The following is a 12,021-nucleotide window of genomic DNA, read 5'->3' as shown; positions in this document are numbered from 1 at the left end:
TTAATAAAATCTAAATGTCCTCTTTGGACAATGTGACATTGTTCATACATATAATCATCATCCGCACACAGGCACAGCACACGTTCCCTAAATGGCACGATTAGAAGAGGTGGTCCAAGGCCCAGCACCGTTCCATGCACGCACACACACACACACACACAGCTAACTCATAAAACGACTGTACGGGCAAGTCTCTTGTTTCAACGTTTCTAGACTGCCCTAAATTATCAACACTGTAGAAAAACATTAAAGAACCAGTTGAGAACATTGCTGCAGTTTTGTTCTTTTTAGTTACCGGTAATGTTTTCCTTTTCATGATATCTCCCAAGCATAACTTTCAAATTTGCAGTGCATGAAAGAAAAGTGAAATGAAAGTGAAATTAGTCACTGTAAAGTGGCAAAATGCCAATCAACATTGGCTGCATGCCTGAGCCACGCTGCTCAAACTTTGTGACCATCATGAATGGTACCTTTGAACATGAGAATCAATCTGCTCCTATGAAATGGTCAGTGATAAGTAAGCACTATAGTGGTCTCGTTATTTGAAAAAAAAAATTCTCTCCCTCCTTTGCAACGCCCCTTCCAGAGCGCTCTCAGACTTTTTGTTGCATAACTGCGTTCAGTTATCTTGATGTTCTCAATATTTTAAACATTGCTTCATTGCAATTAAGCACTAATAGACCACAGTAAATTAAAAAAAAAAACAATAGATCAGTCAGAGAGGAATGTATGTGACCAATCCAGCTTGTAATTATGAACTATGACTGAAAAAAAAAAAAAATCTATGCCAGGCAATGCCCTCCCCACTTCAGGCTGCGCCATCCAACTTCGAGCCTTTGGCTCTTGTTCCATTTCCAGTAAGCGTCTGCAGACTGCTGGTCTTGTCTAAGAGCCAACTTTCTGCCATCGGGACCCGCTCTCCTACAAACAACCATAAAGGTTCTTCTGTCTCGAATGAGAGGGCAGAAGTGAGGAGAAACATTTGCCACATACACAAAAAACGCTTCCTTCGGTCCAAATCAAAGATTCATAAGGCACACTACCTCCTCACATTAATGCTTGGTTGTTCCAATGAAGGTCCTTGGTAAAGTAAAACTAGCTCTTTTTTTTTTTTTAAATTAGGGGTGTAACGGCACGCCATAGTTCTGTACATACCTCACGGTGCAATTATTTTTTTTAATGAAACACAGAAACTGCAAACTGGTTGCATGTAAGTATTAAATAGACAAATCCTCAAACAAAAGTTTCTTTAATTATTATTAATATTATGTTTTTATTTATTCACACATGCAAAATGGGATAGTGGTTAGAATGGTAAAGACAATATCCGCATCATATTGTAACATTGTTGTCTCGAAGGTATATCTATCAACATGTATTATTTGTTTCTTGGTTGATACCAAGCAGAAACCAATACAAACAAACCGGAGTAAATCACACGGAAGACAATAAGCGGTTCTGAGGTCTTCATATTAAGGTGAGATTTACAAGTGTTGCCTGTCAGGAGGCCGTAAATAACATCCTTGCCTGGCAGGAACCATTATTGAAGCCTTCTTGATCCACCCTTTCTCTGACAAGATGCTACTTGAGGTCTGTGTAAATTCCACAAACTTCACTCCCAAAGGTCGAACGGGAGGATTTTTGAAGCTTCTGGAGGGAAAAAAAGTCAATGAGCAGGTCTGTTTATACTAACAACTTTTTTTGGCATAGCAAAAAAATAAAAATGCAAGAGAAGAAGGTGTGTACCTCCAGTACAGTGATTGCTATTTGTCTCTTGACTTCTTTCATTGTTGAAACTCTGCTGTAAGCAAAAAGTTATTTGGACATGGTGCAGCATGTTGAGCATATAGGTAAGCTATGAGTAAGGGCATACCAGCGTGCATGTGCATGACATTGCTGGCGGGGAAAGACTGCATCATTATGTCACTTGTTGCTTTGGGAAAATTTTGATAAGTGATACCATCTTTTGAAAATGTCACATTTTTTTTTACAATAAACCTTTGAAGAGCGCCAGAGCCCAATACAGAATGCAGTTTGGTTGCTCTGGTAATATAACTTAGTAATACTTAGTCCTTAGTGACTGAACAAGTAGCTTTAATTACTCTCATCCAATAGGGAAGAAGAAAGAACACAAGGTCCATCGTCTTCCTCATGTCTGGCTTGTCTCGACTTACTTCTGTAAGGATTATAAGACCCAAAAATATTAGGAGTATGTCAACTGGGAGTCATGCCAGTCGACATATGCAGATATGATGTTGGCTTTTCAGCAGCAATACATGACTGCTCACTTCTGATCATGTGACGACAAGAAGGTGGTGACGTCATTGTTTTCAGAAAGTATCGGTTTGCTTCTTTAGATGGCAACGACTGGCCATTGTTATCAGAATTTCCCACTCTGGAAGCAACCGTGATACAGAAATGTTCATTCGCGGGTATGCTGGAGCCTATCCCAGCAGTCTACAGGGGTGGACTGGTGGCCAGCCAATCACAGGGCACATATAGACAAACAACCATTCACACTCACATTCACACCTAAGGACAATTTGGGGTCGCCAATTAACCTAGCATGTTTTTGGAATGTGGGAGGAAACCGGAGTACCCGGAGAAAACCCACAGAGAAGCCCAAGTGTAGATTTGAACCTTCCGGATCGGCTGACTGTGTGGCCTACATGCTGACCACTTGTCCACCGGCCTAGTTCTCTTCTAATTGAAATATTAAATTGTTTCTGTTATGATCAATTAAATAAACATGACCTTATATCCGGGCTGGTTAGCGCGCAGACCTCAGAGCTAGGCGACCAGGGTTCAATTCCACCCTGGGCCATCTCTGTGTGGAGTTTGCATGTTCTCCTTGTGCATGCGTGGGTTTTCCTCCCACATTCCAAAAACATGCTAGGTTAATTGGCGACTCCAAATTGTCCATAGGTATGAATGTGAGTGTGAATGGTTGTTTGTCTATATGTGCCCTGTGATTGGCTGGCCACCAGTCCAGGGTGTACCCCGCCTCTCGCCCGAAGACAGCTGGGATATGCTCCAGCACCCCCCACGACCCTTGTGAGGAAAAGCGGTAGAAAGTGAATGAATGACCTAATATCCAGTTCATCCCTAAATTGGATTGAATTTAACGTGTTTAATAAAGTGCCAAGAATATCAAAGTGCCCCCATATCCTTTAATATTTCCATCTGCAGCCCTGTGGGGGAAGAAAAAAAAAGTTTGGACACCCCTACTGTAAGCCATTAGTCACTTCTATCTCTGAATTATTTCTGAATTATTTCAACATGAGAGGGAATATTCCACTCGACAATGGACGGGACCCGTTTCAGCACATTCCTGGCAACAAAACTCCAACATAAACCAGCGTCCACCATAACACGTCCTGTCTGTGTTACAATGTTCACCAACCCAAAACAATGAGGCGGGATAACACACAACCCAAAGGCTCATCTGTACGCTGTATTTAATTCCATGTTGTGGGACGACTAGCCATGGGCAAACGGACTGCCTGGTGAGAAGGACCACATATATTTGTTTACAGGGGCGGTGTAGGCCGCAGCCCTGCCACACATAAACCTTGGACATATTTAAGTTGTTCAGTGCTGTCATTTGCCCCTTGAGCGCTTCCCAAAAAGTATAAATGTTGACTGTGGAATGAACGGGGCGTCTGTTTATCTCATCTACTGCAATACTGTGCAATACTGAGGTTTTGGGAAGAGACGGCTGGAGTTTGGATGATATCTTAGCAGTCAAACGTGGTAGCGGGGTGGCGAGCGATGCTGGCTTGTTGGTTTAAACTAAAGATGCCTTACAAATGAGCCAGGGGGCGAATGGCACATAAATACTGTCTCTTCGTTTTCACTGTACCATCAATACATGAGAAGAACTTGCTGATGTAGTCTAAAGATCCTCTCCCTAAGTAATATTAAGTAATAATATTAAGTAATATTGTAATATTGTGACCATTTACATTAGGGCTGCACAATCTGTGGAAAAATTCTTATATTTACACCACAGAAAGAAAACAAAGATTGTGTCTTATGGAGACTTTGGGACACCGACATGAAAGTTGCTGCATCAGCGGAGATGTTGCAATGGTTAATCCCTCCATGATGTTGCCAATCTAAATTGTTAGCCGAGCAGCAAGCGAGGTAACAAAACAGCAGGTACCTCCTTGATGGCAAAAACAATGGCCTGGAGACTCCATCGCATTACATGCAAATAAACTGTTTGATGTCAAATAGCAACTACAAGCCATTAACATCAAAACAGGCAGCAGCTGGTTCCAGGATGGCATGGCATACATGTCTGATTTGTAAAAAAAAAAAAAAAAAAAAAGTGTGATGAATAAAGTGTCATGTTTAGCTAAATGTTTTAGTGGTGAATATATTTTTTTTTATTGAGCTCTGGCACAATTAACCCAAACAAAAACACAAGCTACTTCTGCGGCCTTTAGCCATGCAAGCTAAAACTCAACTCTGAACACATGGTGTCACTTCCTGTCTGTGTCTAGTTCAGGTTGACTGGGGATTTCCTCTTATTTTGTGGATTATATTGAATAATGCAAGTGGAAAGATGACTCTAGGGCAGGGGTGGGCAAACTACGGCCCGGGGGCCACATCCGGCCCGCCGAGTGTTTGAATACGGCCCGTCTGTTCTTTCCAAAGTATTTCATTTAAACTCAACATACAACCTAGCATCATGGCTTGAGCCAACCTGACGGTTTAAGTGGCTGTTTTATCAATTTCGTTATTTGATGTGGTCTGTTAGGGTTAGGGAGGTACATTATTTAAAAAAAAAAAAAAAAACCTTCAACTGTATTATAGAAAGCAGGAAGTGAACAAATGTAACAGTTACTGATTGTAAAAGTACCAGATGGAGGGGTAGGATTTAATAAGCTTTGCTTCTTCCTACTCCTTTTGGACATGTGGAACTGTGAACTGATTATGGGATGCACTCAATTGTAATCTGGTGCATGTTCAAATGAAATAAAACCATTACCATTACCATTACCATTACATTACAATTAATTTAATTTAATTTAATTTAATTTAATTTAATTTAGAACGCACTTTACATCAAATAAATTATCTCAATGCGCACATATAGCAGATTGCATGACACTTTTACAGATACAATACTTCCAGGTGGACTGTTACGTGTAAAAAAAATTTTTTTTTCACATAAACAATGCGGCCCACAAGTCAAAAAGTTTGCCCACCCCTGCTCTAGGGGTTTATTACTTCACGTCTCGAGATATCAAATAATATTAAAACATGTATTTAGAAGTTCATAAACAGTTTTTCCATGCTCTAACGTTAAAAATATCCCATTTCCTACTTTGTGGAAATTCACAATTGGGTCTGGAACCAATTAACTGGAATGAACAAGGGATTGCTGTACAAGTCCTCAGTCTATGTACCGATTTAATTTAAGTTGACTTTGCTAATCAAAGTATCCCAATAAAAATTCTTAACTTATGTAGCATAAACATAAGCCCGTAGTTTTGTCTACTCCATAGTGTACAGAGGGGGATTGTGATATCAACATTTCATCAAAGTAGCATATTTGCCGTCCATATGAAGACAATTTAAAAATAGCTCGATTCAGATCACGCTATCTCTGTGTGTACTTTGAAAATTTGCTAAAAATTTGTTTCAGAACAGAAGTATTAGAACACTTACCCATGCATGGGGTGTAGTGGGTGGGGCTCGTAATGGTACCGCCCTTCATGGTGTCTCATGTCGATTGGGATAGGTGTGTGAAATGTAGGGAATATATGATGGACACCTGTAAATAAACACAACAGAAAAGGTTACGATGACAAAGCAATATATAAAATGAATAACGTAATACAGTAAACCTCGGATATATCGGATTCAATTGTTCCCACTGGTTTTGTCCGATATAAGCGAAATCCGTTATATGCGTATACCGGAAAATGTCCGTTTTACGCATATATCGGATTTATATCCGGTATATGCGTAAATCGGATTTTATCCGTTATAAAAAGGCAATTCCTTGACTATGTTTCCAATGTACCTGGACGCGCAGACAACACTGCAAACGCTGCAAATGATGTCGTATAGCGGCCTGTCACGATTCGGCGAATCGGAGCGCCACGATGCGGCCATCCGATATATGCGAGGGAAATTGAATGGAAATGCATTGGAACGGGACTGGAGATTTTGTCCGAAATAGGCGAAATCCGTTATAAAAAATCCGATATATGCAATGAATTTTTATTGGAAATGCATTACAGAAAAATTGGTTCTTTTTTATCTGTCCGTTGTGAGCGAATTTCCGATATATCCGAGTCCGATATATACGAGGTTTACTGTAGAAGCAAATGCTGAAACGAATGGGCTGTCCTCACAGGATTTTAGCATTTCATCCACACGGAAATGATGTCGCCTTGAAAATGTAGTTATTTGAAAACAGCTTACTGTTAGATTAGACCATTAGATTTAGTTTTTTTTTAGTTTTTTTTTCAACCCAAAAGATGAGCATTCCCATGCAGGTCCTGGCTTGTGACTCCACCACAGCATGAGATGTATGTGTATAAAAAGCATTTTATTGTTCCTGTAACCAATCATTAATTAATACCTTCAAGACCGTCTGTGGCTTTTACCTGAAGAGCTGCAGTTAATTAATGGTTCTTTGGGTCACATTTTACACAACAATGAATGTGTTTTTATGTGTGAGACAAAGACTGCACGGACACTATTTCCTGCCATAAAAAAAAGTCTGTAAGTTTATGGGAAGCCTCATTAGAACAACGCACAGCTGATCTTCATCATTACAGCTGTGGAGAAGGAGATGCTATTGTTTACAGTCCAGTTGGAGGAGAAGTGTAGTTAAAAACCTGATAAATATAAATGTATTTTCACATCAGTGCCCTCTCATCACAGCGCATGGCCAGCAAGCACACATTTTGACCACTGAACGCGCCCGTATGCTTCGCCGCTCTCCAGGCATGCACCCTTCCAGCGCCAACCCTAAGCTCAAAACCCCAAACCTGCCCAGAGGTGCCAGTGCACGCCACACCGGCTCGCCCCGTCTCATAAGTAGCAAGTGTTGCGTGACGTGCACCTTCCAAAATAATCTTTAAGCTGTGGTGACGCGGATCATTAGAGCTGACTGTTGTAACGTCAGCCCACGACAGTAGGCCATCAAACCCAATGTAGTCGAGTTGCTCACAGGGAAGATGCCAAGCTTACATAAAGAGCTACAAAATAAATGAAACCCCATGTCCACTTTCGGTGGCTCATTTGTCACAGGCCTGAGGCACACTGCAGAATCAACATTTCAAAAAACACTATGGTATTTATATGGTAAAAATAAACAACTGAAAAGTCCATATCAAGCAGTAATAACATAATAATAAGACAAAGCTTGTGTCTTCAAATATTTATCACTTTTTAAAAACCTTGACCATGACCTTAAAAATGTGGTTCATGTTCGAAAACCCTCCAATGTGGCTGAATTATGACAATCCTGCAAAGATGAGTGGACCATAATTCTTCCATTCATTGCAAGTTATCGCAAAAACTTGATTGCAGTTGTTGCTCTTATGGGTGAACCCAAACAGTTATTCATTTAAAACACACAGGGCCATGTAGGTTTTGATTTTTTTCTCCCTTAAAAATAAAAACTTAAAAACTGGGCTGCACGGCGGTCAAGTGGTTAGCGTGCAGACCTAACAGCTAGGAGACCTGGGTTCAATTCCACCCTTGGCCATCTCTGTGTTTCCTCCCACATTCCAAAAACATGCTAGGTTAATTAGGCAAATTGTCCATAGGTATGAATGTGAGTGTGAATGGTCGTTTGTCTATATGTGCCCTGTGATTGGCTGGCGACCAGTCCAGGGTGTACCCCGCCTCTCTCGCCCGAAGACAGCTGGGATAGGCTCCAGCACCCCCCACGACCCACGTGAGGAAAAGTGAAAATGAATGAATTAATTAATTAATTTAAAAACTGCATTTTGTGTCATGGACTGATCTGAAACAATACTGGGAATATTCTGATTAAAATGTAAACATGCCTTAAAGACAAAATCAACGTTATGCGTCATTTTCAACACAACATTTTTTTAAATAATCTCCTATTTGAGACGTGATTCGGGAGTACTGACACGCTTGAGTCACCACTGTAAAAACAAAGTGTAACAGGACTCCTGTGCCTGAAGGCGAGGACATCATTGTGGATGTTGTTTTAGTTGGTGCCTGTTAGAAAGACAGACATTACCGCTACTTAACACAGATCGGCCCCTTTGTTGTTGTGACTGGAGCCATTATCGCGATGTTGCACCATCTTGTTTTGTGCATTTAATCCTTGTGAGATTACACGGGACGGGAACGAAGGGAGGCTTTACTTTAAGACACGAGTGTCCAAACCTTTTCCCTTGAGGGGAACTGAAGGATCTGGAGGCCACTTTGGATTATTTACTTTTCTTTACTTTGTTTTTAATGAAATATGCTCAAAACCACTACAGTGTTTTTTTTCCCAGATATGTTAAACTGTTAATAATTATTATTTGTCAAACATTCACTATTTCAATGCGGTCCTAATACTATATAATCATAATGGTTCATCTTTCATTTATTTTGTACTTTTGTACAAATTGTATGAATGAACAAAATTTTGTTATTTACATTTATTCACGTAATTATTATCTAGTGTTATTTAATTGTATTATAATTTTCATTCAATTGTTTATATCATTTTTATAAGCCATCTTGTCAATTGTTACATATTAAATTTTTTTATTTCCTTTCCTGATAAGAAAATTGCTTCTTTTTAAATGCATCATCGGTTAATTGCTGAGATATGAAGGAAGACAGGGTAGGATTAAAAAAGCCTGGCTTCTTCCTTCTCCTTTTTAAACATGCTGAATTGTGCAAGAGTAAATGTTAGATGTTCCTTCGTGTAACTTGTTAAGCATGACCACTAAATTTGAAAAATAAATAATATAATACAATAGAAATTGGGCTGCACTTTGGACACCCCCTGACTTAGTACATCATCTTTAAACATTTGAATAGTGTGGGATCTCCGGACATTCCTGATGTACCGCCATTATCCCATTAGCATCACATGCAACATTCTCAATTGTGCTCCACTCGTCTTTGAGTTAGTTTCCCTTTGTTTCAGTCATGATCTTCGCCACCGGAACTCAGCCAGAGGCCTTGCATTGCTTTCGTACAAAAGAGACAACCAGCCAATGCCGAGTCAACATGTGTGTTGCAAAGCCAAGTCGAGACAAAAAAGGGGTGTGATTTTTGGTTTTACAAGTAGGGCCAGACGTTCTGTGAAATATGCTGCACACTTTGCACTGCCAGGCACATCTCCGATGAAGAGGCTGGAAGAGCCCGAGACAAAAAGTGACACCATGACATCAGAGAGCCGCTTAATGTCAGAGCGTTATTCCTCAACAGTTACAAAAAAGAAACAAAGTTTTCTCATTGAAAAAAAGTCTCCAGACAATAACTTGGGATAATTGGAAAGACAAAAAATTAAGTTCCACATTTGTATGGACATTGAAGACAATGCCAGGTGTTCTACGTTAACATCGGCTCATTTGAGTCTCATGACTCCATGGAAGCGAACGGAAAATACATCTCTCTTTATGTCCGAGTGAAGCAGCAGAACAGGACCATGCTGAAGTGGTGTTTGGAGTGGGCTCATGTCTTTCAGGAAGTACTCAACAACAACAACAAGAATAATAATAATGCCCTCAGAGGCCGGGGCAGCGACCATTGTGAAAAAAAAAAAGCCTTTGTTGTGCTTTGAGTGGAAGAGGCAGTGAGAGAAAACAAGAGTCCAACTTCCCCAGTGAAAAAAGAGACATGAAGAGCAGTACTAGAGGTGGGGGGGTTGGGGGGGTGCTCAATTCAGACAGGAAATTCCAGCAGAAAAAGTTGGCAGGGTTCCTAACTACACAGCGCAGTACCAACGGCTACACACAAATCCTCATGTGCGTGTATGTATGTGCATTCACACACACGTGAATCCACACTCACAATTGCAGATATACATTTGTTGTCTTCACAAGTTATTCAGGGAAACATTGCGTAACTTTGATATTGAATAAGCTGCCTTTTGAAGAGTAGACTGAGGGTGTCCTCATACGACACCATCCATCCATCTAATACAATTATACAAGTATATAAAATAACATAAAATACACACCATATCAGCATTTGTATTTGAAGTATACAATATAATTTTCTTAATTTTATTGTATCCATCATCTGCTTATCTGAGGTTGGGTTGCAGAAGCAGCAGCCTAAACATGGAAGTCCAGACATCCCTCACTCCATAATCCTCCTGGCGGATGCTGAGGTATTCCCAAGCCAGTTGAGAGACATAGTCTCGCCAACGTGTCCAGGGTCTTCCCCCGAAACTTCCTACAGGTTCTCCAAAAGGGAGATGGGAGGCATTCTGACCAGATGCCCGAACCACCTTATCTAGCTCCGCCTTTAAGATCAGCTCCAAATCCAATCCACCTGTCAATTTTCCGTTCCATTCTTCCCTCCCTTGTAGAACTCCTCACTAAGGACTCCTCCATAATTGTTTAAGACAGGGGTCTCAAACATGCGGCCCCCGGGCCAAATGTGGCCCGCAGGACACTATTTTGAGGCCCCCGCCTTGATATGAAAGTTTAATGTTAGTGTGTCCCGCGCAAGTTTGATATGGATGCTGTATGGTATCATGTACCCAGAAAAAATTATTACGTTTGATTAATGTTCATGTTAAAGGTTAAATAACTGTTAATAGTTATTCTCCCTATCCGTGTGGAAGTGGTAAGTTATTGGCTATTTAAGTTTAAAGGAAATAACTTGAAGGCTACCGTTTAGGTCGTTAGCTCTCTAGTTTGCGAGTTAGCATGTGTCTCAAGACCCTGCAGTTGTGCAATACGTTGTAAATAAAAAAAAGTATAAATGTGACTACAGTCGTGTTTTGTCATGTCTACAGGGCTCTAATAATGCTTTGTTAATTTTAATCTGAAAAAAATAATTTGTCTACCCACCAACTATATGTGGTTTCTTAAGTTTTTATTATTTGCCGTTTTATTATTATATTTATTTATTTATTACTGATTGATTGATTTTCTTTATTCTTAATTTGTTTATTTATATTTCATTTTATTTTGTGCAGAAAAATAAAAATTATGATATTTGAGAACAGTGGAATGTTTTATCAGAGCTTTTATTGTAGAAAATTGGAACCAATGCACTGAAAAAGTCTGTATAGTTTTCTGTTTTTAATAAATGCGCTTTTTTTTTTTTTTTTTTTTTTTGGAAAACCTGATGCGGCCCCTGGTTTAAGACTTATGGACATTTAAAAATGCAAACATCTCGTGTTTGTGGTGACAGAGTTCAAGGGTTTTAATACAGTTATTTGGAAAAGTTGTGTGACTTTAATGGGTCGTATATGGCCCACAGGCTAGAGTTTCCCCGTGCTTGTTTACAGTTTATCGTTATGAAGTCCTCCATCTTTGATTCCAGGTGTGTTCTGTTGCGCATTCACTTCGGAGTCTGTGCTCCCACACCTGCCAATAAATGTTTACAGATCCTACTACTCGGGCCCAGCTGGTCTCTATCTTCTGTGATCAGTCTCTGTCCAAGCTATACATTTGCCGAAGACTACGATCTAAGCATCCGCATCAGCTCTGCAAACACGCTGCAAGTGTGATCCATCACATGGACTTCAAGGTGCTAGGTCACTCCTTAATTGTCCTACTAAGAACTCCTCTCACCTGGGTTACTAAGAGCCATTGAGGATGTTTCGATTTTATATTTTGTCGAGTTCTATTTGTACATTTGTTAAAACAGGAACTGAGGAAGCAATACTGCCTGAGAGTTTTGTATCTTGGAGCAATTTAGATGTGTCCAGGTCGGTTGGAAGTTTGTGTGAGCATCCCTCTAATTGTGATGGGAATTGGGTGTTCCTGTAAAGAATGATGAGGTGTCAGTGTAATAAACTTGGATACACATGGATACTACGGGTAGAACAATCCACCG

The 12,021-nt window shown here is 40.1% G+C and overlaps 1 protein-coding gene across 2 annotated transcripts in view; it reads right to left on the bottom strand.

Moving 5' to 3' along the window:
- gli2a (GLI family zinc finger 2a) overlaps positions 1-12,021 on the bottom strand; it is a 72,311-nt gene that overhangs the window by 24,823 nt on the left and 35,467 nt on the right. For both annotated transcript variants that reach the window (XM_058082359.1, XM_058082358.1), the window contains exon 3: positions 5,680-5,785. In XM_058082359.1, coding sequence (XP_057938342.1) covers positions 5,680-5,785 — 106 coding nt within the window. The remainder of the gene's footprint in view (positions 1-5,679; positions 5,786-12,021) is intronic.

This window comes from Doryrhamphus excisus, chromosome 9 (assembly GCF_030265055.1).
Source record: "Doryrhamphus excisus isolate RoL2022-K1 chromosome 9, RoL_Dexc_1.0, whole genome shotgun sequence".
Lineage (NCBI taxonomy): Eukaryota > Metazoa > Chordata > Actinopteri > Syngnathiformes > Syngnathidae > Doryrhamphus > Doryrhamphus excisus.
Note: the sequence above shows the minus strand (reverse complement) of the source record. Positions and strands in the feature narration are given on the sequence as shown.